Here is a 27811-nt window from a genome sequence, read left to right on the forward strand (position 1 = left end):
AAGCCCAAAAGGAGTTGTGGAAAAGGATCAAAACCCGTCTTATCTTCTAAAAATTGCGTGTGTTGGAATAATAAAGATTATTGGTGTGGAGTTTAATTCTCAACCAAGGCCTGTCAAGAGATGTAAACATAGTTCAGTCAGTGGGCACCCAGGTATAAGATGATGGCAGTGTTGAAGTAATCAGTAACAGTACATGTGGGAAATGTTCCTAATTGTGACCACCACTGCATCTTGTGGCTTAGTCACACATTTACTGTCATTGATCATGGTGTAGTTTAGGGTGGCCATAAATAATGATGTTTTTACAAAATGCCTACAGAAGGCAGATAAATGGGTGAAAGGAAAAAACTGGGCAGAGCAGACAAGATAAGGAAGAGGGAAGGAACCATCGCATGAAGACTACAGACTAAGGGAGGGCTGTACTGAATATCATTGCATACGCAAAGCTTTTAATATATAATAATTTCAAGTACTTGCTAGCATTTTCCATTTTGAAAACACTTTACAAACTGGTTATTTGTAAATTGCATCTGTCTAACATCTAAGTGCTCTAATTGGCATACCTTACAGGATCCTGCAAAATCTTTGTAGAAATTAAAAGGTATTTGCATTAAAATGATCCATTTAGTACTAATTCAAAAACTTATTAAGTTCCATAGCCCACAGTTCACCCATCTTTTCATTCTTCTTAAGCGTGTTAATAAGATTATAATCTCCAGATCACTAGACAAAAAAATTTGGGTGGGGTTAGCAGAATTTAGACTTAGATCTTTTTTTAATGCCCTTCAAACTGAGCTCCCAGAAAATTTGTGCAAATCTAATGGTCTGCTTTCAAGGCATATAGCCCTTTCCAGATATAGCCCTTTTCTGCTCAAACTCTGAATGTTGATTTTTCTTTTGCTAAACTTTTAACTGTCCTAGTACAGTAACTGTAAACCTGTATTTCGTTCAATAGTGAAATTCCTCCAAACCCTAGATTATGGAACCTCAAATCGTTTAACTCTATATACCTAATAGCACCTGAGAAATTGTGGAAATAAGAGATTAAATTATGAATGTGTCCTAAAAAGTCTTGTAGGTTTGAACACAACAAGTGAATTGTATACATGAAAAGATAACTTGTATCTATAGTGAAATGTCCTAATAATGCATGTTGAGTAGAGCAAAAATAGGTGAGAGACACATTAGTGAAGTGATTGTCTCAAGAGCATCCTCTCTTACAACCACTGTCCTTGGCACTGAGGATAGCAAACAAGACAGACATAATCTGCTTTCCTGGAACTAAAAAGAATATTAAAGTTGGTGGGCTGGTTTAAAAAAATGTCATATATATATATAACATTGCAGGACTAATAGGCTTCCTCTTTCCCATTGTAAAGGAGCTATTAAAGATACTTGAGCTAGGAAATGCTAAAAGTTTTACTTTTATCCTGTATCTGTGCAGCAGAACGGGTAGGTGGAAGGAAGCATTGGAAGACAGCAGTGAGTTAGGTGGCATTTGTAATCATACAGGCGTGATGTAAAGAGGGAGTAGTTGTAGAAACAGATTAAAAATTAGATACAGAAAATTGCTGAAACAAGGTAAGAGACAGATTGTGTGTAGGAGTCAAGGTGAGATGAAGTTGAAAATGACCCCAAGAAACTTCAGAGCCCTGTATCCATCTTCATTTACTCCTGGGCCTTCCTGTCACTCCCTGACAAAACCAGTGAAGCAGGATTTACCATCTTCTCTTCCCCAGCCTGAACTAACAGGAGTCAGTAGGTTCAACACCTGTATTCACCTCCTTCCCCACCCCGCAGAGCGATTCACATCGAGGAGGTACAGAAGGAAGTGCTGGGTGTGGATGAGGGTGCAAAGGGGAGCAGAAGGGCTCTTGCTATTAGTTTTTCACCAAGTTGCTTTTTGCAAAAGAACATTTCATTCACGGTTCTGTAAATACTGAGCAGCTCCTGTAGTCTACGGAGGGATGGTTTCAGGACCAGGGATACAGCAGGGAACTAGTTGGCCCGGTGGCTTATTTTCTAAAGGCAGGGTTAGAGAACAGACAAATGCATAAATATGCAGTCCACTTTCAGGAGATGATATAAGCAGGAAGCAGGAGGACAGTGGCCACGAGAAGGCGCTGAGATTGAGTGGTTAAGGTCTTTATGAGAACTTAAGCAAAGAAATGAGACTATAGAGAAGTGAGCACAAGCCCAGACATTTTAAGAAGATGAACTTAGATAAATTAGCAGTGAGAGAATAAAATTATGAACCTTTTTGAAGGAATAAGTTTTATAGTTAAGGTTTGTGTGTGTGGTTTTTATTAATGTCTAAATTTATCATTTAACTAATCTATATATACATTTACTAATTATAGTAAAGAATATGGAGTTACCGTGTGAGGACATGGGATATGAAGTTTAGTGTGGGTGTTCTAGGTTGGCTGATAAATGTGTTTGTAGTGGGTAGATTTTTTTTTTTTTAATGGAGACTTTTAGGGGGAGTATTTTAAAGAAAAGAAATACAGTCAGTCACACTGATGTCCACCCCACGAATGGTTCCTAGACTTCCTCTGATACCAAGCCTGAGGATATTAAAGTCTCAGGTATAAAATGGCACAGTATTTGCGTAGGACCTATGCATAACTTCTTGTATACTTTAAATCAGCTCTAGATGATTTATTATACCTAGTACAATGTGAATGCTATCTAAGTAAATTTTATATTATTTAAGAAATAGTGTGGACACAGTTTTTCCTATCCTTGTTAGATGAGTCCATGCTTGTGGAACCAGCAGATATGGAGGATGGACTGTATACCTTTCTTGGATAGCTTTTCAGTATAAATAATGGAGGTAATATATTTCAGGAGTTAAGAGCTATCAGAATCACTGTCGGGGTTTTAGTCTGGCTCTAGGGCATTAAATTGTGTGACCTTGGACCTTTTTAACTGTGCTTGACCTCTTCTAAGTCTCCCCATCTGTAAGATTAAGATAACACTAATACTGTGTAGGGCTGTTGTAACTATTAATTTAGGTAACCCATTTAAAATACTTAGGACAGTATCTGGCTCATATTGCATGCCCTGTTAATGTTAGTTATTGATGCTATTTTTATGATGTTATTAGTCATGTCCAACAAGCTGATTCATTTGTATCTTGCAATGAAAATTTTAAAAAATTTAGCAGCTTCTGTGACTTTTGATTTCCTTTAGTACAAGTCAGCACTTATAATATCAATTTGAGGATTCCTGATCCCAGTCTGTTAAAGCTTTTAAGAAAAATTTTTGAAATAGAATTCCTATTAACTGAATATAGCCAAAAATTAAAGATAAGTGGATTGTGTTTTTCCTCTTTTCAAAAAGAAATTAAGATTTCTGGAATATTCATAATCTTCCTCAAGCTTCAAATTAAAGAAGGAGAAACAAGTTTTATAGCCGATGAAGACCTCATCTGCTGCCAGGTATCTGGAATGTTGGTAGGAATCCAGGGCTCAGTGTAGGTCAATGAGCATAAAACTGCATAAAATGAACTACATTGACATTTTATCTGATTTTTTTCTTTAATACATTCCTTGCTTGCTATGCAGGACCTATGGCACATGTCAAGAAGAAAAGCTGCCTTGATACTTTGCTAAATTGTACATTTCTGACCTGGATCAAACCTGGAAAGAAAAAATACAAGTAATGAATTAATTAGTTTTACTAACAGGACTCCAAAAGAAAATCATACTACATGAAATGTCTAATCAGGGAGAAATTGGACCAGTTGGCTTGAACAACTATTCTGGGTGGAGTTAATTTTCTCTCTCTTTTTTTCAGGGGTGTGAGAATTTACTTTCTCTCAGAGGCTCTCTCTTGCATGCCAGTATTTTTTCAGAGTCAAAGGATAGGGGTTCTGAAGTCCGCCTCTTGGCTCCATGACTTCCCAGTATGTGGTTGTAGGTGAGCCTCCAGTTTCCCTATCTGTAAAATGGGGCTAGTTATAATACCTATGTAGTGGAGTCACTATGAATAATAAAGTACTTAGGAGAAACACTCAGACATTAGTGATTGCTATCGTTGTGTTGGTTGTGATTCAAGTCAGTCAGTGGTGGTTAAACTAATGATGTTCACAGTATTGGTTGTGTCTTCTCACCTGTGAGAGTTCTTTAGGGCTGGCAGCTGCCCGTCTCTTCCCGCACCATCACCTGTGGCTCTCTGGCATTCTAGCCATCTCACTTCTTCCATCTATGCCTAATTTCTTCCCTCTTCAGGGCTTTGGCCCATGTTTTTTACTTCCCTGAAATTCTCTTTCGTTACATCTTCCCATATCCAGCTTCTTTCTAAGGTCCTTGCTCAGAAAAAACACCCTTGACCAATGTATTAGTTACATGTTGCTGCATACCAAATTACCCCAAAATCTAATGTCTGAAAAACGATGAAGATTTCCCAGTTTCTGTGGGTCAGAAATGTGATCAGAGCTCAGCCAGGTGGTTCTGACAGTCTCTGAAAAGACAATAATCTAGGTATCATCCAGATTATACCTTTAAGCCTTGTACAGAGAAAGATCACCCCCAGGGCATTCACATTGGGCTGCTGAATGCCTTGGGAACTGACTTCCCCCAAAGCAAGCAATCTAAGAGAACTTAAGACTGAAGCTAGTGTTATATCCCATCGCTTCTGCTCAACTCTGTGTCACTATGTTCAGTCCACACCCAAGGGGCGGGGAATTATACAAGGGTCTGAGGACCAGGAAGTAGAAACTATAGAACCATCTTAAAAGCCTTCCTTAAGTTGCCTTCTTTCACCAGCTTCTTTAAAATAACATGTGCACCCAGATAGAAAGCTCCGTCACTTTGATTCCTTCCTTAATTTCCTCATAGCATTCATTGTTGAGTAATAATACATTATATTCTGACTTGTTTATTGTCTAATACCTCTTAAACACAAATTGTCTCAGAGCAAGGACTTTGTTCTTATGTGCCTGTATCTATCCCCAGGCCCCAAAACTGGGTCACACACACAGTGGGCTTTTGTTAATGTGTATTCTGTGAGTGAATGAACACATGCATGACTGAATATGGATGTGATGTCTGCAAGGAGGACACACCACAGAGAAGGATTTTTGTACACATCAGCAGATACCTGTGAGCTCAGGAGAGCCAGCACAGCACATAACAAGCTTCAGGCAGACAGGAAGGTCTTGAGTACTTCAGGAACCCTGCCTCTCTGTGGCTTCAGTGAGAGGAAGAGTAGAGTAACAAGCATCAGAAAGAGCCTCAGTAAAGGTGGTTATACTTAATATTCTATTTCATTTACGGTTTCTCTGTTCTCAGCCTTTGGCGGTGCCATTCTCATCAGGTTTATCCCTTGTTCCATTATCTTCTCTTCCATTGGCCTAAAATAAATGGGTATTTCCCATTTGAAGTTGATCAGAGGACATTTTTAGTGTGCAATACTAATACAGGAGAGTGATTAAGATTTTCCTTGGCTCTTGTTCCCACAGAACTCTTGTGGGGCAAAAATTGTAAGATTATTGTCTTGGATACCATGAAATTGAATTCAGAGGGTTTGATTCTAAGGCATACTGCTTTGTGGGTGCCAAATACTACATCTGTTCACTAAGAAGCTGTGTGCTAAGTCATTTATTATAAATAGCATTGCTTTGGAAATCTATAAAACAAATTACTTTTTTTTTAGTAACTATTTAAGGTTTTGTAGTGTTTCAGGTACTGGGATTACAGAAATGAATCTCATTTGGCCTCTGCTTTCACAGAGTTAGCAATCTGGCAAGGCAGAAGAGCTATGTATTGTAGAAATCCTGAAGGATGGGTGTCATTTCTTCCAACTTTTCTACCTTTTTGTTTTTTTGAGACAGGGTCTCACTATGTAGTTCTGGCTGGCATTTTTTGTTTTAAGAGAACAAAAATAAAACAATTTCAAAACACAGTAAGTAGAGGGTAACAAATGGTTAATACATTACTTATTGTTATCTTTAAATTAGTTACTCAGAGGACAAGATACCTGTATTGTCCAAATAATATTAGCAAAAACCTTTCCTTTTAATGAACTAAGTGAAATGTAGTAGTATTACTATCTTAACATATATATTTTTGTTTTATATGTTTATATATATATATATATATATATATACACACACACACACATTTCTTTCAGTTTCTCCCACTAGGAGACAATACAAGTACAGTCTTTAGGTGCATCCACTTACCTATGAAAGTCACAAGTTTGTCCTTCTGTATGACTGAGTAGTACTCCATTGTATACAAATACACATCTTTTTATTGATTCTTCAGTTGATGGACATTTAGGTTGTTTCCAAGACTTAGCTATTACAAATTGTGCTACTATAAACATGGATGCACATATATTGCTGAGGTACAATGTTTTTAATTCTTGTGGGAGGATACCCAGAAAGCTAATAGCTGGGTTAAATGGGACCTCCAATCCTAGTTTTGTGAGGAATCACCACACTGATTTCCAAAGTGGTTGCACCAGTCTGCATTCCTGCCAACAGTGGAGAAGGCCTCCTTTTTCCCACAGTCCCTCCAACATTTGTTATTGGTTGATTTCTTGATAATAGTCATTCTTTCCTGGGTGAGGTGGAATCTCAGTGTTGTTTTAATTTGTATCTCTCAAATGACCAGTGATGTTGAACATTTTTTCATATATTTATTTTTCATTTGCATTTTATCCAAGAAGTGTGTATTCATCTCAGATGACAATTTTGGGCTTGGGTCTTTACATTTAGAATGACTTTTTTTTTCTTTATATGTTCTTGATAGTAATCTTTTGTCTCAGAAATAACTGGCAAACATTTTTCTCTACATTGTGGGTTGTTTTCACTATTGATGGTTTCTTTTGCTGTGCAAAAGCTTTTTAATAAGCTGTGCTTTTTAATAACCTGAGATCCTAGTTGTTGACTCTTTGTGATAGTTCCTGTGCGGTTGGAGTTTTATTTGTAGTCTTTGCTTACACCAGTGTCTTCAAGAGTTTTACCTATTCTATCTTCCCACAGATTTAGTATTTCCGTTTTAATATTTAGATCTCTGATCCATTCCAAATTCAGTGCACAGTGAAAGATATGGCTCCAATTTTAATGTTGAGTACAGCCAGTTTTTACACCACTTATTAAAGAGGCCATCTTTCTTCCAATGTGTTTGGCACCTTTGTCAAAGATAAGGTGGCTTAGAATGTCTAGAGTTGTTTCTGTGTAATCTTTTCCATTGATCTTTGGGTCTGTTTTTTCAGAAGGCTGGCTTTGAACTCACTGTGTAGCTTAGACTGGCTTCAAACTTGTGTTAATCCTCCTGCCTCAGCCTCCTGTGTGCTGGGATTACAAACATGCCCGGTTTCTACTTTTTTTTAAATTGCAGCTCCTGAGGGCTGCGGATGTGGCTCAGTAGTTGAGCTCTTGCATGCACAAGGGACTGGGTTTACTACCAAACAAATATATGCATATATACATACATACATACATACATACAGAGCAGTACCTTCTCCAAGATCTTTGCCCTGTCCTTTTTTTCTACAGCACTTATACATGTATATGTATTTATTGTTTTTCATGTTTTCTTTTCTCTCTGTATGCTATAATACATTGTAACATAAGCTCCACAAGTACAGAAATCTGTGTCTAAATATTCACTGATTATACATAATCCCTGAAACAGTATCTGGCCCATAGAAAATGCTCAAAAAATATCAAATGAAGGAGTAGAAGATGGCCCTTGTATTTTTCTCATTAAATACCCCAAATTTGAAAGGCCCGAATAACTGTTCTATAAGCTTTGAGTTGAAAACCCCAAATTTATGGTTGTATGTCTTTGGCTGTGTTGTCTGTTAAATGTAGAGAATGGGCCTGACCAGGGCAGGTCAGACCTTGGAGTTAATTGAGGCCAAAGGTGGCCATGACCACACCAGGCAAAGACAATACCAGAGAAAGAACTTGCAGCGCAGGAACCAAGCAGAGCTGACCAGTGCTGTCAGGCAGGTGGGTCTGCAAGGCCATCTGAGATGAGGCGAGGGGCCATTGTTTATGTCCATGTGAGAAGCAGGATGGGAGTTTGCAAGCCGGTGCTTTCCCGATGAGGGAAAGCTGACCCCCAAGGCAAGCGGCGTTGGTGTTGAGAGCACCTGCTGCACTTCACACACCTGTGAACTCTGAGTTGGTGAATTCACAATTCTATTATTTCAAAAACATAAAATTGAATGTGGTGAATCAATGCGAGTTACTTAAGTTTTGGGGCTTTTTGCCCTTGCTTTGTGAAGCGGGCTCTCCTTCACTTTCATGGAGAATTGCCAGATGTCTCAGTCTTTGAATGGCCTGAAACATAAACAACAACCATAAAATCTAGAGGAACATTCTGTAGTTGACATCTGTTGCGCCATTTTTATTAATTTGCTCCACAATCAAACAGATTCTTAGTTTTTCCACAGGTCCTCAAGAGTTGGTTCACAGTTACTCATTTCTCACTATACTTGGTAAGTTATTTGGGATCGCAGGATGAATTTTGATTGCAACTCAAGAGTTTATGGGTCGTACATCATTGAGATTCTTCATCTAACGTTATTTTAGACCCTGGTTTGCTTGCTCACATTATTCTGCATAGTTAAGTGTAAATCCTGGTGTTTATAATACTTAACAGGATTTTTCTTGAAGAGCTGTTGATATAAAAGCTTCCATTATCACCACATTTGCTGAATATGAGGAATAGAGTGTAATCACCACGTTCTCTGTCAGAGTAAGTGAGCTGGACTTACACTCTGTATCAAGCCACATAATCAAAGCCTCCAGACATGGTACTATGTAGCTTTGACCCTGCTGTTTATTTGTTGTCTGTTTACTTGGTAAAGATTATACTTTGTCTTTAAAAAGATGGAAAAAATGAGGATTCTAAGGGCAGTGATTAGAAACTTGTGAACATGTCTTTCTGTGGAAGTGTCAGCCTCTAGGTGTGTCACTGTCTGCTGCCCAGACTTGTAGCATGCAAGCAGAGGATTCCCTTCCCATGTGCTTGTTCTAATTGGCTGCTCCCCATCTGAGCTCTGTGCCTTAGAACAAGCCAGTACATGAGTAAGCCAACGGGGCTCATTCCTAGCCAGAAACAGATGGCCTGACAGCCACACAGCTATGACTATAAAGTGAGGAGACTGATTCAAGTGGGGAAACCAGTTTAATCTTCCTTCAAGATAGATGTGGTTTTCCCACTTACATTTTTTTATTTTTATTAGTACATGTTTGAAGTACCTAGTGATTACATTCATCATGAAGAGTTGGTACATGTACATAACACATATTATTTTAACACCCCCCCCCTTTACTCCCTCCCTTTCTTGGTATTTTTTCCATTTATAGAAAAGTTAAGTAACCAGCGTGAGATGATAGGGCTGGTGAGTAAGCACCCAGGGCTGACACCTGGCTCCCTTGCTCAGCTTTCAGTAGCCATGATGCTACCACCTAGGCTGCCTCCCTCAGAGACAGGAGACCAGACTCTGAAGGTTTAAGGTTTAGGTTTAAGAGACCAGGGAGTTGGATTTAAGGGCCCAGTAATCCTTGAATTTTTTTTAATCTTAGATTACTTTTAAGTTGAGGTTGAAACATGTTGGAAATGGGGCTGCTTGGTATACATTTTAACCATGATAAGGAGTTAATAAGTAAAGAGAATGTCTGGTTAAGAACCCTGATACAGGTTTACTAATGCTTGGTTCATGAAAAGACCATTTTGCATATTAAATTTCATTGGCATTACAGTTAAGTTGGCATCTTAACTTGTTCATCTGTGTTGGGCCAAGACACCACTTGAATATTCTTAAAAATACAGAAAGCATCTTCATGAATTGAATAAAACAAAGATACACGTTAGCTGAAAGGTCTCTACAGGAAAAGTCAAAGGCTCAAGGTTACAGTCAGCTGATTGGCCCTGCACATAGCAACATCGCTATCTTTAGTTACCCAGCCAACAGAAGGGGGACAGTGAGCCAACAGTTCTTTTAAGTATCAATAAGGTAATATTTATTACTCTATAAATCACCACGCACATAAAAATGTCTTGTTTTTTAACTTAGATATATAGCTTTTAATACCACAAAGATGGTTATTTTAAAAATTTTAATACCTCATATTTGTTCAGTGCCTTATAGTTGCAGAATAACTACATATGTAATTGTATTCACTCCCATAGGAACTCCGAAAGGCTCATGGAAATGTACTTGTTTTACAGATCCTGTAGATCTGTAACCTTGAGTGTCTAAGAGTGAAGTAGCCGAACTGGCATTCATTCTCTTACCACTGTATTGTGACTTTTCACTTAAGTGAGACCTACATGATTCCTCTTCTAAAAGCATCAAGAGAAATGTTAGGGACAATTATTGGGTAATTCTACTTATTCTGGATTTTTTAGGTAAAAAAAATTTACTCTAGCTTATGTGATACACAGTGTAATTATAGACAGCGTCATAGCATTAGTGTGGTAGAACCCTCTAAAGGTGATGACCCTGGACTGACACGCTGTAATTATAGTCTATCCCCTCATAATTGCTTTGGTGGGTGGGTGGCTGTAACATGCCACCCTTGGTTGTGAGATAAAAGAAGAAATTCTACTGATTATCTTGAGTTAAAATTTCCAAAACAACAAAAATACCAGGCAGTTATTTAGTCTTAGGTGAATTAACTTCCCTAAACCATAATTTATTTGACTTTATGTGACAAAGTTAAACTGGGCTCTAACAGTAACATATGGGAAGCTGTCATGTTACAGTTTTTTAAAATATAGTATATTATTTAATGGGTCTTTACCTGAACATTTTCACTTGGTTTAGGGTTTTTCTTTGCAAGTTTTTTGTCAGAGTTTGCTGGTTCTTATAAGAAGCCTTGTAAATGCTTAGATCAGACCTCTTTGAAAACAGTCCACACGTAGGAATTAATATAGAAGGTGCACATATGGTTCAATCTCTGTCTCGCAGATGTAAAGAAAGAATTATGAATTTGGGATTATTAATATTTCAGAGGAAATGTGCAAGGATAGTCCTAAGGATTTATATTAAAAATGCAGTGCCCGTTTTTGTAAGCATGAGTACATTAGACTTGGGGAGGAAGCCAGATTAATACTGTTCAGGTAATCAGCATGCGCCTTCTCTCCGCTTACTGTGCAGTCTCAGTTGCATAGCTTTTCTATTTTTAACTTTATCGTAAGCTTTGTTAGCCTTGCTCCATCCAGTTAAACTGCAGCTGCTGTTCCAGCCCTCAGGATGGTTTGTGTTTCAGTAGTAAATGAGATGGTTCTAGTATGCACAGCTATTTAAAACGTAGCATTCATAGAGGGATAGGAGAAGGTTGTATTTAGGTTTTTAATATTTATAAAACAAGTCTTTGACCAGTATTGTTGAGACAGGTTATCATGCCTGTATCCTGGGCTGTAAATAACTACTGGGAAGACAGCAGTATGCAGGGTATCAACTATCGTAACTGTCTTACTAACCTGTTTTCAAATTCAGTTTCATTGTCTGTAAACTTCTGCCTTGGAGTTTGCTAATTCTGGCTGTCTTGCAGCTGGTTTTTGATGCTATTGTCACCAATTGTATTACTCTGCGTTGTCTGATATAAACATAAAGGTAAGGTACATTAGTAATGGAATTTTGTATATCACGGGCTTTTCTCCTGTAGGGATTAGTCCCCACAAACTTGATTCCTTCTCTTCCTTTATTTCTGTAGCCTTTCGGGTGATTATCCAATAGCATTGAATCATCTCTGTAAGAATGTGTTTCCAGTGTGTCAGAGCTTGACAGCTTCAGTCGAGCTTCAAGAAGGAAGTGGCTCTGGGGCCTTGGAAAGTTGGTGGAGATCGTAGCTGCACAGCTCTGCAGTTAGGCAGACTTGGTCATTGCGTTGCCTGAATTCAGTACTTTGAAGTTTCATGAACAGTCTCCTCAAAGGGACACTGCTTTCAGAAAGGGTTGTGGGTGTATTTAACTGCTTAGTTCTACTTATTACACAGTAAGAAAACAGGATTTTTTTCCCAAAGCACTCTTACATGTATTAACTAAGGTTTTTCTCTGTTGTGAAATGGAATTTGCAATTGCCTTGTCTTATGTAATTTCATAACTATATAAATTGGCACCTGAAAAAAACTTGAAAGTTGGCTCCATAGAACTTAAAGAGTCAAGAATTTTCTGGGCATAGTGCAGTACAGGTCTATAATCCCAGCACTCAGAAGGCTGAGGCAGGAGTATGGCCAGGAGTTCAAGGCCAGCCTAGGTTACATAAGCAAGTTCTAGGCTAGCCTGAACTACATAGCAACACCCTGACTAGAAAAGAAAAAAAAAAAAGTCAAGTACTTGCTGATTAGTTTTAATACATTATTTTCAGAAAGTAGATTGTTTTACTTAATTCTTGATGTAGAAAAAGTTGTCTGTGTAACTGTACTTTAAAAAAAAAATCTCTCCCTGCCAGTTTCCTGGAAGAAGTTACCCTATCTCTCAAAGCAGTGTTGATACCTAGTGTGAAAGACGGAAAATGCCTACTGGTCAGATGAGACTAGGTCTGGAAAACCACATGGCAAGAGGAGACCACCTTGCTCTGGAGCCTCCTAGGCCTCTGCCTCTGGCTCTGCATGGTCTGTGCCTCCCCAGGTTGGACTGCGGGACCCAAGGTGCGCAGGTAGACAGCGAACCTGTGCTGTTGATATTTTGTAACCAAAATCTGTTGATATTTTGTAACCATGGAGTCCTTTCTTGTGTATCACTGGGCTTTTACACATTAGAATCCTAACAGTTTGCCCACTGGATTAAAAATTGCTCAGTTGAGTTGATGACAAGTAAATATTTTCAATCTTGAAACAGCACCTTCAAGGACTCGTTTCTAAGTAGTGTAGCAAGATACAAAATCAACACACAGAAATCAGGACTGTCACTGCACGCCAATAATGTATTCACCAAGAAAGAAATTAGGAAAACAGTCCATCAAATAAATAAGTATTTAAGAATTAACCTGCCCAAGGAAGTGAAAGACCTCTGCAGTCGATACTGCAGTACTCTGAAAAAGGAGATCGTAGCCAAATCTTGAGAACAACTCAAGTACCCATCAACTACTCAATGAATAAAGGAGATGAGTTTTTTCCTATACAATACAGTGTAGGTTTTCTCATTTTTAAATAGTTTTCTCATTTTTAAAAATGAGAAAAGGAAATGAAGCTTTGTAAATGGGGAGGAGAAAAGGGGTTGAAAGGAGGATGGGGAATAAAGGAAAAAACCAAATTATACCATGTACAGGTACAAATTCTCTTAGTAAATGTGATCATTATGGTATATCTAAAATGTGCCAATAAAATCTAATTTTAAAAAATCTAAAAAGATAACAGAAAATGAAAAGATACCACCTTTTTCTGGTTAGGCATACTTCCAAAAATGACATACAGACTCAACACAATGCCAGTCAAAATATCAGTAACATTTCTCACAGGACTAGAGAAAACAGTCCTGAAATTCATATGGTAGCAGAAAAGATCCAGAATAGCAAAAGCAGTCCTGGGCAACAAAAGGAAAGAGAGGCATCACAATCTTGACTTCAGGTTATACTAACAAAGCTCCATAAATAAAAACAGCATGGTATTGACCAAACACAGACATGTGAATCATCATAACAATAGAGGACGCAGGAAACAGCTCCAGGCACACAGCTATCTGATCTTTGAGAGGGGCAAAACTTCACTGCAGGAAAGATAGCCACTTTAACAAGTGATGGTTGGAAAACTGATTATCAGCATGCGGAAGACTTAACCTAGACCATATACCTTCCCATGTACTGAATTAAAATCACTGTGGATAAAAGATCTAAATGTTAAAATAGAAACATATAATCTGGAAGATAAAATGGATAAAACTCTTTGAGACATAGATGCAGGTAAGAACTTTCTGAACAGAACTCCAGTTACGTAAGAAAAGGCATCAAGATTCAGCAAATGGGGTCATCAGATTTAAAAACTTATACAGCAAAGAGAGTAGCCAACAGAGTGAAGAAACAATCTATAAAACAGGAAAAAAATTGCCAGTTATTCCTCAGAGGACTAAATATCTAGAATATATAAAGAACTCAAAAAAGACTGCCTAAAATAGAAGACCCAGTGAAAAATGGGCAACTCAAATGAATAGACACTTACCAGAAGAAGTGTAAATGACCGATAAATACATGAGGAATTTCCACCATCTCTGAATTCACTTTTTAGAGAAATGCAAATAAAAATTCTGCTGAGAGTGTAAACTGCTACAACTATTAGGGAAATTGATACAAAGATTTCTCAAAGACTGAAAACAAATTCATTTGACCAAGCTATTCCTCTTGTAAGTATCTTCCCAAAAGAGTTAAAGACATCATATTACAGTGATACATGTGTACCCATGTTTATAGCAGTGCAATTCACAGTAGCTAAATCTTGGAAACAGCAAATATACCTGTCAACAGATGACTGGATAAACTGTTTTTTCACGCAATAGAATACTAACGTGCCATAAAGAAAGATAAGCGAGTCATCTGTTGGAAAATGTGTGCACCTTGAGACCATAATATTAAGTGAAATAAATCAGACACACGAGCTTAAATATAATGTGGTTTTTCTTATATGAGAAACCCAAAATATAAATAAAGAGCAAAATAAAAGATAGTAAATAAGAGACCAAGAGATTGTGAGGGAAGGGAGATGAAAAAGAATGAAGATACGTTGTGTACGCATTGCAGCTCCACATGAGGAATGTGATCACTATGTATTATAAATTTAAAAATCTAAAAATGAAAACAATTTTTAAAGAACATGAAATGATTAGAATACCTTATACATTCTGGAACCATCCCTCTACATTTATTTTTCCCCCTTCCTTGGCTTTTAGCTCTTCATATAATTTATAATCATTTGCTCATTCAGGCCTTGAAGTGTACAGGCAGTGGACAGCTCATTTCCTAGCTGATTCTGGCCACCTTAACACAACCAAAGGACAGGGCCCCAGCCCTAGCAGGCTGACCTGACTGCAGATAGGCTGTCCTCAGAGCTGAGGTCCAGGAACTCTGGAGCATCGTTTAGGACAGTCTGCAGAGACTTAAGGGTCATTTGTATAAAGTGAAGCTCTTTGAGGGTTAAGAGAGTGATTTGCAGACCAAGCTTTCAGTGGGGTGGTCTTCCCTGTATGTGGTATGTTTTTTCAAAGGACTGTGCGCCCAACTTATGCTCCCATTGAATAAGGCTGGGGAGCAAACTCTCCAGACTTTAAATTGCCATATTTTCTCTTGAACAATTTCTGTGCGGTTTTGTGTGTGTGTGTGGGGGGGGGGTTGTTTTTTGTTTTTTTGTCTATTTTTGAGACAGGGTCTCGCTATGCAGTTCAGGCTGGCCTTAAGCTTACTTTGTAGCCCAGGCTGGTCTCAAACTCACAATGATCCTCCCACCTCAGCCTCTCAAGTGCTAGGATTACAGGCGTGAGCCACCACACCCCGCTTCTGTTGATATTTTTAAATAGCTACTTGGGAAGAATTTTTAAAATTTTTTAACTTTCTGACATATTTTCTTATCCTTTATTAACCCATTTATGCCAAAGATTGAAAACCTTTGAGTTTTTGCATGAAATTCATTCATTACGTAAAAAAAAAAACTAAGAAACAAGAATTTGAAGAGAACACATTATGTTCCATTGTTATGCGTGTTCCAAAAAATGGATCGCCAGGCCTTAAAGGGTTAAATCCTCGAAGCTGCCAAAGTAGCTTTCCTCTGCTTGGATATTGGCTCCCTTCCACACCCACCTCTCTAGACTTTAAATCCTTTTTTCTTTTGCAGTTTTCTTTTGTTCTTTAAAGCATCTGTTCTGTTGCAGAAAAAACAGAATGTTTTTTACTAAGTAAAAGAGCTCAGTAATTATATTGACCTTATATTGTCTGTCTGGGTTTATTTTTCCCAACAAGCATTTCAGTAGGCACATTACATGTATTTTTAAACCTAACAATTGGCATATCAAACAGATCTGTTGCCCCTGACATTATATAATTCATGGGTTTTTCTGTTTAGAGTTTATTATTTCCTGGGCAGCCTTACTGTCAGTACCCCACAAGTTATTTTTAGTAAAAATTATTTTCTTCATAACTTACAAGATTTCCCACCACACATTTATTCATGTCTTACATTATGAAGTAAAAATTAATCACTATATTATTTGTATCAGAATTTAAGAATAAATACCTCTTTCACTTGTATGATGCAAGAGGATGATTTTTATTTTTTTGGCACTGGGGATCGAACTCACAATCTCATGCTTGCCAGGCAGGCGCTTATGCTGCTGAGCTCAATCTCTTGCTAAGAGAATGATTTTAGAGGCTAAACAAAGGCCATTTATCTCTGATTGGTGGTTACTATTGATTTCTAAATATGCAGTCTTCCTGAGGTTTTCAGACAGCCCTAGAAAATCAGAATCCTTAATCCGACAGAAGAAGTCCAGCTCTTTGGTCATACCCAGCTTCTCATTATGTCCTGTCCTGTATTTGATGACACTAAGGATATGTAGAAATGATGAGCTTCTGCCCCAGTTTGCCACTACAGGAAACTGCTCAGCCTGGAACCTGTGCCCACTCAGTCTTTCATCACATTTACTTGCTCAGGGATACATTATCATTCTTTTTCTCTTGTCTTCTTTTCCCCTTCCTTGTCTTGCCTCTCCTATCATTTTAGATTTATTTTTAATTAATCTTAGTGGACAAAATTGCACCTACTTATCATGGACACCATGTTTTGAAATCGGTAGGTCTTGTGGAATGGTTAAATCAAGCTAATTAATGTATGCATTACTTCACATACTTTTTTTGCAGTAAAAACACTTAAAATCTACTGTTAGCAGTTTTCAAGAATGTAATGCATTGATATTAACCGTAGTTACTATGCTATATAATAAATCTCTTAGACTTATTCCTCCTACCCAAAATTCTGTACTTTCTCCCCAGGACCTCTAACTCCCTCCCTCCCATAGCCTTTAATAAGTACTGTTTATTCTCTGCTTCTATGAGTTGTGTTTTTAGCTTTCACATGTAAATGAGATCCTTCAGTATTTGTTTTTCTGCATGATTTACTTCACTTAATGCAGTGTTAACTGTTCATCTGTGTTGTCACAAGTGACAGGATTTCCTTTTCTCAAGGTTTAAACATTTCATTGTGTATGTATGTATCTATACATATTTGTACACACACACTATATATACACACACACATTTTCTTCATTCATCCATCTATTGATTGACTCCGTATCTTGGCTAATGTGAAAAATTCTACAGTGAACATCAGACTGTAGACATCTCTTCAACATTCTGATTTCATTTCCCTTGCATACGCCCAGTTGTGGAATTGTTGGGTCATATGGTTCTAATTTTAATTTTTTGAGAAATATCTGTACTATTTTCCAAAACGGCTGTACTAATTTCCATTCCCACTAACCATATGCAAGAATTCACTTTTTCCTCAGCCTTGCCAACACTTACCTTTTAGCTTTTTGGTAGCAGCTATTCTAAAGGATATAAAGTAATGTCACATTGGTGTGGTTTTAATTCACATGTTTGATGATGACTGATTTTGAGCATTTTTTCATATATCTCTTGGTAAGTTGTATGTTTTCTTAGGAGAAATATCTATTCTAGTCCCTTGCCCATTTTTAAATTGAGTTGTTTTCTTACTAGTGTGATATTTGAATTCTGTTCTTATTTTTAAGTCTTTTTATTTTTATCATGTCCAACTCACATCCAGAATGCCATCTGTGTTAACTTTCTGTCACTGTGACAGAGATACCTAGCCAGGTCAACTTCAGGAAGGAAGGATTAGTTATGGCCCACAGTTTTGGAGCCCTCCATCTGTGATCCACTGGCTCCCTTGTTGCTGCGTCTGGAGGGAGGCAGAACTTTGTGGAGCAAAGCTGTTCACCTCCAGCAGCCTGAAAACAACGAGAAAAAGGCCGAGGACAAGGCACACCCTTCTGGGATACACCGCCAGGGACCTTCCTCCAGCTGTGCCCCATCTCTTTTTCTGATTTCTCCACCATTGCCTAAAATACTGGATTTCTTTTCTGTAAAGAAACAATTGCAACTTGTAGGTGTCTACTGGCACTTGAATGTTTTGCTGAAATCAAATAATAAAATAGAATTTTTATATCTATGTCTATAATCAGAATAGTAAGTCATATGCAGCCCACACTTTGTCCTGTGGTTTCTGTGGACCCACACAATTATCAAAGCACTAGTGATACTGGCTGGTTATGAGCGCATTGGAAGCTCTTTGCAAATGTCCAGTGATCTCATCATCTGCCCACAATTTGTTCAGAATGTTCTGTGGTCTAAGATCAAATCTTTACTGCACATCAGTAGATCGATTGTTCCGTTTTTCTGTCCAAGTCTTATCACTGCAGCATGGGAAGAAATTTAGGGTACTGGAGTAAGATTTCTCTCTTCCATTCTACCCAGTCCTTGGATGGTCAGTGTACATGAATGACTCAGTATAGATGGGTCGCCTTCAGCATTGCCAATGGGCAGCGCCTTCAGAGGACTTCCCGGTCAGCAGCAGCAGATGATGCTGGGTTTTGCCACTTTTTGGAGAAGTTTTCTTGCCGCCAACTCACGCATGTTTGCGTACATCCGTTACTGACTCTGTTTATCTGTCCATTCTGTCACAGTCCCCTTAACTTTAGTTAGTTGATCAAAGGTGATTTTTCTCCCACAAAATGAGAAAAGCTTCTGATAGTGTTTTGTGTTCTTGCTTTCCTTTACCACATTGCACATTGTAGGTACCGGAGGTCCATCTGATGTTCTCTCATTCTCTGTGTCTCATCTTTTTTTTTTTTTTGGTACCAGGGATTGAACTCACGACCATCTGCTTGCAAGGCAGGCGCTTATGTCGCTGAGCTAAATCCCCAGCCCCATCTGTCTTTCATCTTTACAATTAGGTTTTCTGATTTTATTTCTTTAAACTCACTTTAGCCTGCGGGTGGTGGTACACAAGAGCCTGAAGCAGGAAGTTTGCCAAGAGTTGAAGATGAGCCTGGGCTATGTGGAAGGCACTGTGTCAGCAAAGAGAGAGAGAGAACTCAGCTTTCTGTGTTCTGTATCATTTAGTTTGCCTCTCATTTTCTGGTGCTTCTTTTTAGTTATATTAATTACTTGTTACCCTTTCTGTGTAGATTGACATAGCTTCCACACTCAGTTGGTTTCTGTGAATAAAAAGCAGCACAGACCCAGGAACCTCAAAACTAATTTGTTTGACATCAAATTTAAAGATGGTTTTGTGCCAGATTTGCATTGCCACTTGAGTTTTACTAAGCTGCTGTTGGGATCAGGTATTCCTTAAGTGTGTACAGGCTGGCTGACGGTGAGTAGGCAAGCTGCGGACGCTGAGCTGGGGTGATACTGCGTGGATCATGGAAATGGATTGCAGTTTGTTCCTGTGCCTGGAAAACTGCCTACTTAAAGACCTGCCTGTCCTAGTCTTCATTCTGTGGAACTTCATGTTCTAATATAATTCATTCATTTTAACAACAACTTCTAAGATATTTGAAGGAACCAAGTACAAAATTAGTGTACTGAGAATTTATGTCTAAGTAATTTTTCAGTTGTTCAAGTTCTGTGTGTATTTAGTTCTTACATATTCTTCTGCCATTTACTTTCCTAATATTTCAACAGTAGTTTACATGTTTCATCATTTCATCAAAAATGATCTTGTGTTGAGCAGGTTGGTGTGTTTCCTAATCTTTGGTAATTTAAGTTTGTAGCCTCTGTGGTAATGCGCAGCAGAAACTAGTCTTAAACTGTCCTTACTCAGGAATTGGTCAGCAAGAGTCCAGAGGCAACCCTGGAGGCCATGGCAGTGGGAGGACCGCTTGACCTTTCCTCCTCAATTTTGAAGATGGTGATGTTCCAAGGTCAGAGTGTGTTACAGCAAAGTGTTGTAATGCAGAGAATTGGGATGGAAAGTTGGGAACTCTCCATACCCTTAGGCCAGAAGTGGGAGCGGTCTCCATCTCCATGCCTCCTGCCTCCGCAGCGCAGCCTCTGTACGCTTCTCTGTGAACAGAGGCAGACGTGGTGGCTGCTCTGCTAGTGCACCCTGCACGCACACACATTCAGAATGGGATTATCGTACGCGCGTTGTTTTATTAGCACCTCTATGTGCTCTGTTACAGATGTTTACATGCCAAATACTCCTTTGTCTTCATTGGTAATGACTGCCTAGTCTTCCACCATATGGATATGCCAGATTTTTTTTATTAGCAAACACTTTCAGTTTCTGGTTTTTTTGTTACAGTTCTTTAATGAGGGTCCTTGTACATACAGTTTTTACAGATTTACTTGAACATTTTCTTAGGATAGAGTACAATTTTTAGGTAACAGGTACATAGTATTCTTGACTTTATTGTTTTGCCTCCTCCAGAAATGTTTGCTCAGTCTCAGCCCTAGTAGAGAAGAGACCCTGTGCCTCCCCTCCTTCACTAACCAATAACCAGAAAACTTATCTTTGTTCAGTTAATTGGTATTTCTGTAAAGAACAGTGAACTTGAACATTTTAAATATAAGTATATACACACATGTATATTTGACCATTCATGTCTTTTGGTTATTTTTCAAATTAATAAGAAAATTGATGGAATTCTTATATTAAAAGTATATAATTTAATTACGTCACTGTAAGTATTTTTTCTATTTTGTCATTTCTTTTTCAATATTTTTTTCCTTCACATAAAAACTGTCTTTGCCATTTTTGCATTAAAAACTACTAACTGTTTAAAATATTTTGCCACAGTGATCATACTTCACAAGTCATCTCTTTGCTAAGATTATATATGGTGGAATGAATAGATTTTCAGAGTTTGGTGTCGTGACTACTTCTCAAATTTCTTCCCTTTTCCCACCAGGAAGGCAATAGAAGAACTGCTAAAGGAAGCAAAACGTGGGAAAACCAGAGCAGAAACAATGGGACCTATGGGATGGTAAGTTCTTGAATGAGCATCCATAAAACATAAAAAAAAATTTTTTAAGAAAAAAGTCTTGAGTGGAGCTAGCATGTAAGTCTGTGGTCCAGAAAAGGACCGTAAACCTCTGACATCCAGGAAATCACCTGACAGCGAGTGTGGAGCAAGAACACTGCGAGGTCTATGCGAGCATGTGTGTGTGGTTTGTCCCCCCTCTGGATTACAAGGCCCCAAAACAGGCGCTGCTGTGCACACAGACAGGGTTGGGTAGTGTTCATCGCTCAAGAGTTTTCTGTTTTAATTATAGCTCTTCATAATATAAAGTTTATCTTTTAAAAATTAATTTGAACTATAAGTATTTTGCTTTTAGACAATTCAGCCGTGTAGAACTAAAGTTTGCCTTTGCAGTTTATATGCAAAATACAGACAAAGGGAGAATTTAATCCTAACAATCGTCCTCTTTTGTGCACAGCTTTATCAGTAACGTTTACATTCAGTAAATGTACTGATTTTAAATCTTTTATCTACAGTTAAAATTTTGCTATGATGGAATACTTGGCTGTTAAAGAGAGTACATGTAAAAATGGCATATCCATAGAATCTCCTCTTTTGAACATAGCTCGTTTTATAGGTTTGACTTTTAGAAGTATGCATATGCATTAAATGTAAAACAAAATGAAATCAAAATAGAAGAAAAGGGCAGCCCCTGTAAACCAGTGCATAGATGGCTTAGTTGCCAAGAAAGGAAATTTAGTTAGAAACTGAATCTGTGTTTTTGGCAGACAAAAGAAAAAAAACTACAAAGAATTTGTTTTTAGTAATTAATTATTAACTATAGTATTGGCATTACTGTCCTGAAAATATTACACACAAGGACAGAGCAAGTTAACATTTATTTTCTGAATATATGCACAAGATTTTCATTGTAAAAGACACACACATACCACACAAATAGTTATACAAGTATAAAACCTGTAACCTTGTATTTGAATTGCAACTATTGATATGAATTTGTGCTAGGTTATTTTCTTAGAGAGGGAGAAGGTTTTTCTAGCTCTGGGTAAGAAAACTTGTAGAAATGCTGCCCAGCTGCCCAGGAGAGTGAGCGCCGCTGAAAGGAGATGGGCTGCAACTCTGAAGTGGTGCTGGGAGGTGGCTGAACTGCAAAGTTAGAGGTGACAGTCCCCAAGACACCCCTCATTTCTTACACCAGCCACAGGCACAGGAGGTTCACTAGAAGAACTCACACAATTCCCTGAAATCTTTTACCATGGGTAAAGCTTGTTACAGATGAGGGGAACAGGTTAAAATCAAGCAAGAGTAAGGGTACCATGCATGAAGCCCCCGCTGTCCTCTCCCCTGTGACATCAGGACCTGCCGCCCTCCCAGTATCAACTTGTGATGTGTGCAGTGTTGTCAACCAAGGAAGTTCACCTGAGCCTCAGTGTTCCCAGTTTTTATGGAGGCTCCATTATGTGGATATGGGTGATTGATTGATTGATTACATGGTTGATCTCAGTTTCCAGGTTACCTAATTCCCTGTGACCCAAAACTCATCCTAAATCACATGGTTCTTTCAGCATGGCCAGCCCTCTTGTAAGACTCTTCCGCAAAGTAGCAAGCTCCACCCTAAACAGAGACATTTCTATCAAGTGTGACAGTTACCTTCCAGAGGCTGAGGGCAAGGCCTGCCTTCCTTTTAGGCAAGACGAAATTCTTTACTACATGGGCAGTGAATGTGTTAGCGAAGCTAGAAAATCTTGTCAAACCAGTGAACAAAGAACCTGACTAATGTAGTTGGGTTGGAAAATCTTGGGAATCAACTTGAAAGGCTTTCTACTAGTCAAGAGGTCAAGTAATTTGAGAGAGAGAGAGAGTGTGTGTGTAATAGTTAACACACCTAAAATGTGTTAAAATACTTAGGTCATAATGCCAATCACATTCTCCCTTCTGGTGGAAGCCAGGGAACCAGATCATTAAATGGTAAATGGAGAGGAAGTATCAGCATTTATACTATTTCCTGTAAAAATTATACCTGAAAGTTTCCAAATAATTAATTGGTAAAAGAAAACTTTTCTTGTGTAGAACTAGGAATTGCATCCAGGGCCTCACACATTAGGCAGGTGTTTTACCACTGATACATGCACATTCATCCCTTTTCAGAAAGGTTTTATTTTGCAGCAGTGTCTCATGAGTTGTCTAGAGGAGTCTCCAACTTGTGACCTCCTTTCCTTACCCTCCGGAGTGGCTAAGATTATAGAAGTGTGCCACCATGCCCTGCTAAGAAAACATCTTTACAGAAAAATTACAACTAATAAATGTAGAATTACAGAATAAGATTATCTCCACTTGAATTGTTTTCAATAGGCAAACAATTTTAAAATGAATAAAAAAGAGGACCTGGGACTGCCAGTAAACATAAGAGATGTTCAAATCATAACTGTAGTTATCAGAAAATGCTGATTAAAAACCATGGTCAGTTCCTACAACCCATGCACTATATGGTGAAAATAAAAGGGCTGACAATATCACTCAAGATGAGAACGTAGAGCAACTAGAATTCACAAACACTGTCAGGGGAAATGTAAAACCAGACATCCACTTTTAAAAAGGGCTGACAGTTTTTTTATAAATACACACTCAACATACAGGTTCTTCCTTCTGAAGAGAACTGAAACCTTAAATCCACACAAAAATTTGTACAATAATGTTCATAGAAGCTTTAGCCAAAAGTGCAGTACTACTCAGCAAAAAATGGAAACAGACCTACTGAGATGTGCTACCATAATTCAGTCTCAAAAGCATTATGCTTAGTGAAAGAAGCTAGACACAAAACACTAAATAATATATAATACATGCAGGAGACATTCTTAAAAAACCAGTACTCTTAAGGACAGATAGTTGACTGCTAAAAGCTAGGGGATAGAAGGAAAGAATTCACTGCTAAGTGTTCTGGATCTTGATTGTGGTGAGGGTTACATGACTTTATACTTTTGTAAAAACCCATAACATTATCTATTTGAACGAATAAATTTTATTTGATATGAATTATACCCTAGGAAAACAGATTTTAAAAAACAAGGGTTAGGGATGTAGCTCAGTGGTGAAGTGCTTGCCTAGCATGCACAAGGATTGGAGATTGGATTCACGTCATAAGAGGGTTGGGGGTGTCGTCACTTAGAAGCCCTAATGATAGATTGGATCAAGGCAAAGCTCATCAGGGGCTGCTAAATCTGTCAGGTGAGAAGGTGCTGAGGGGATTTTCTGATGAATGGATCAGGCTGACCATATCTGACTCTGTTCATCAGTCTGCACCACAGAAAGGGGGCGTGAGAAGGGTGAACCAGCCACCCGAAGGACTTCCTTAGTAGAACTCTGAACCTAAATCTGCTCGTCTCAGATTAGAACTACTGCAGAGAGCAGGAAACATGGTAAACGACACCAGGGGTTATAGTTACAGAACCCAAAATGTAGGGGATTCTATAGAAACTTCTTTAACAAACAAAAAGACAAAATGGAGAAGGATTTTATGATTAATACATTTTAAGTACATCAAATAAAATGTATATTTTATTTAGATCGTTACCTAAAGTAATCAGAAGATATAAAATAACTTGAGATATTTGATGATATTAAGGAATTAAGTTTTTTAGACAAGATAATGTTATTGTTATTTTTAAAGCTATTTTAGAAATTGTTTATGCATTAAATTATATAACAGTAAAATAATCCAGTGCAAATGAACCAATCTATAGGAAACATAATTATCTTAGATTCAGTAAAATACCTTACTTGTGGAAGGAGAGTGTTGTGAAAATTAGATGTGTGTGAAAACACCTGGCACATAATAGTTAGCAAATAGCTGGGGATTTAGCTCAGTGGCATAAGTGCCTGCCTAGCAAGCATGAGGTCTTGAGTTCAATCCCCGGTACCAAAAAAAAAAAATGTTAGCAAATATGAGTTAAATGTATTCTTCCCAGCCCTTCTCTGTCCTTTACAGAAATACCACTAAGGTGCCTCCACTAATATGACTCTATTAGCTCAGACTTTATTAGGAGCAAGATAGGATGCTTTAACAAAAAACAGACAAACAAATAAAACATGGTCCTGGGATTGAACCCTGAGCCTTCACACTGAGCTGTGTCCCCAGCCCTTTTAAAATAGGAACTTGCTAAATCACCAGTCACCCAGCCTAGGCTTGAACTTGTGATCCTGCCACCTCAGCGCTTCAGAATCTGAGATTAACGTGCTCCTCCACACCTGGCCGTGCTGCAGTGTTGGTCTCAGGCGGGACTTCGTCAGATTGACAAGAAGGCATTAGCCCAGTCTGGTACTTATGCAAACTCAGTGTAGAGCTAAATCATGAACCAGATTATGGGACAGTAAATAAGAAAGTATTAGTCATGGTTCTTGCTGGGTGAAGAACTTTCAAAAAGATGACTTTTTCTAGGCATTGGTTCTGACAACTTAGATATCTTTCCTTAATACCATATCAAAACTTTGCTGTTAACTTGAACTATTGGTAGTTTCTTCACTTTCATATTCTCTTTAGTAACACAAACTTTGCAGATTTTTTTGCAATAAAACTCCTTGGTCTGAATCGCACTTTGGATCCTGTACTCATTCATGATTTGTAACTTCATCACTGGTCATCTGGAAAATATTTGTTACTGAGTCACAAAGCTCTCCCAGGTATTGACTGATACATGTCATTATGTAATATTTCAAAAACCACGTATGTAAATATTATGATACAGCACAAGATAAACATTTGAAGTTACTCACTCACTTGTATACTCAATAACCAGTTAGAAAATGTAGTGATAAAAGAGAAGTTTGTATGGATACATTTACATATTTGTGCAATACATGTAATGTACTCACATATAACACACAAATGTATAGATTTTGACTGAACAATTTGAAAATTAATTGTACACATCTTGGTGGTGGAGACCCTCAAGACATTCTCCTATATAACCCCATTGTCATTACCATATCTAAGAAAATTCACATTAATTTCATATCATCGTGTAATACCCAAAATGTCTTTTATAGATGGTTGCCATTTTCTTTCTTTTGCATATAGATTCAGAGTATAATAAAAAAGTCCTATAGTCTAGATTTGCCTGATTTTTTTCCTAATTAGATTCAGGGTAAGTATTTTTGACAAGAGTATTACGTAGAGGATATTTTTATAAACCCTGACTTAATAGCAGCAGTACAGGAGGACTTCACGTCAAGTTGCTCTTAGCACCAGTTCTCTCAATTACGGAGGGGTATTTTGTTTGGCTAAGATACTTGAGAAAGGGAAGGAAATGAGATGACTTACATAAATGTAGACTTACATATAAAAAAGATTCTATAAATTTATAGTAATTAAGTTAGTATGATGTTGTAAGTAGTAGTAATTCAGTTGATTATCCATCTTTGATACTAAACCTACACTAAAAGACCAAAAAGCTAAACATATAAAACCAACTGAATTTTTTAGAAAAATGTAAGATATTTTGGCTAGGAAAGAACAGAAACCTTCCTTAGCCAGCCATAAAGCCTAGAAACTATGAATAGTAAAATTGACAGAGGTGACTATTGTACAAATGTTTGCATAGAAAAAGATGCCATGCAAAAAGTTAAATTGTTTTTTAAAAAAGTGATAGGCTGGTTGAAACTATTAGCCACGATAACCAACAAAGAAATAATAATACACTTAATGAAAATATCCCTAGAAACCGGTTTATAAAAAGGTAAATATTTACACATATACATTGTATAAATGTATACATTTTGACATTTCCAGAACAGAAACTACAAAGTAGACAGTATCTAATTAAGCACTTAGCTACACTAGGCACTATTTCAGCACTCAGATGCATTAGTAAGTAGAATGGTAAAGATTGCCTGCTCTCCTAGAATTTATAATCTGATGAAGATGGCACAGTATGCATAGGTTTCTGTATTTATTTTAAACATCAAGGTACCACTTTTTCTCCCCTATAGGTAGGCAAACATCTAAAAAATAGTAATGTGGACAGGTGAGGCTGGGCAGGAGGTGGTGCTTTGTGTCACCCAGGCTGTGGTGTGGTTGCTCTGCAAGCGGTGACCAGAGTTCATCCCCTGCAGCATGTATGTGCACACACACACCATTCACTGAGCTGTTTACCCCAAAATTACTGTTTTTGCTAACAGAAAAATTAGAAACATAGGGAGGCCATAGTAGGTGGTTTGCAAGCTCCAGGCCAGCCTGGGCAGCACAGCAAGACCTTGTCTCAAAATACAGTCTAAAAAGCTGAGTGTGTAGTTCAGCGGTAGGACACTCGTGCAGCACACTCAAGAAGCTGAGTTCAGTGCACAAACAAGAAAAATTAGAAACAGTTCAAATGTCCACAGTCAGGGAAATAGTTAACTAAGTGACAATCTACGTCAAGGACAGTACTTTGTGGCCACTGGAAAGAATTGGTCAGTATTGCGTAAATTCTTGTTGGGAAAACTGAGTTGCAAATCAGTGTGCAGAGTCCCCCTTTGTTCAGGTGGGGAGTGGCACCTCGTGGCTGGGACAGAAGACAGGCCTGCCTGCGGCGGTCTCCACAGAGAACCGGAGGAAGCCCTTCTTTACCTGCAGCCCCTCCTCCGGCATGCTTCACCACGGCATACAAGTGTATGTTCGTTCACATCCTTTTGAAAACTTCTGCTAGTATGTATTTGCTATGCATAACTGATCCTGTGTGTGGGATTGGTACATATACTGTTACATCTTGTTTCTTTTTACTTTTCCTTCTCTCCCTCTCTGTCCATCCTCTTCCCATGTCCACAACGTCTCTCCCTCTCTCTTCTCATAGTTCTTTTATTTTGGTCCTTA

At 38.1% G+C, this 27811-nt stretch overlaps 1 protein-coding gene across 2 annotated transcripts in view; it reads left to right on the forward strand.

The window, feature by feature from the left end:
• Positions 1-27811, forward strand: part of LOC100731229 (RNA polymerase I and III subunit D) — a 43087-nt gene that overhangs the window by 4845 nt on the left and 10431 nt on the right. For both annotated transcript variants that reach the window (XM_023560422.2, XM_063232552.1), the window contains exon 2: positions 20896-20970. In XM_023560422.2, coding sequence (XP_023416190.2) covers positions 20954-20970 — 17 coding nt within the window. In that variant the 5' untranslated portion in view covers positions 20896-20953. The remainder of the gene's footprint in view (positions 1-20895; positions 20971-27811) is intronic.

The sequence above is a fragment of the Cavia porcellus genome, unplaced genomic scaffold (assembly GCF_034190915.1).
Source record: "Cavia porcellus strain 051 isolate PalLab524CR breed Dunkin Hartley unplaced genomic scaffold, mCavPor4.1 scaffold_21, whole genome shotgun sequence".
NCBI lineage: Eukaryota > Metazoa > Chordata > Mammalia > Rodentia > Caviidae > Cavia > Cavia porcellus.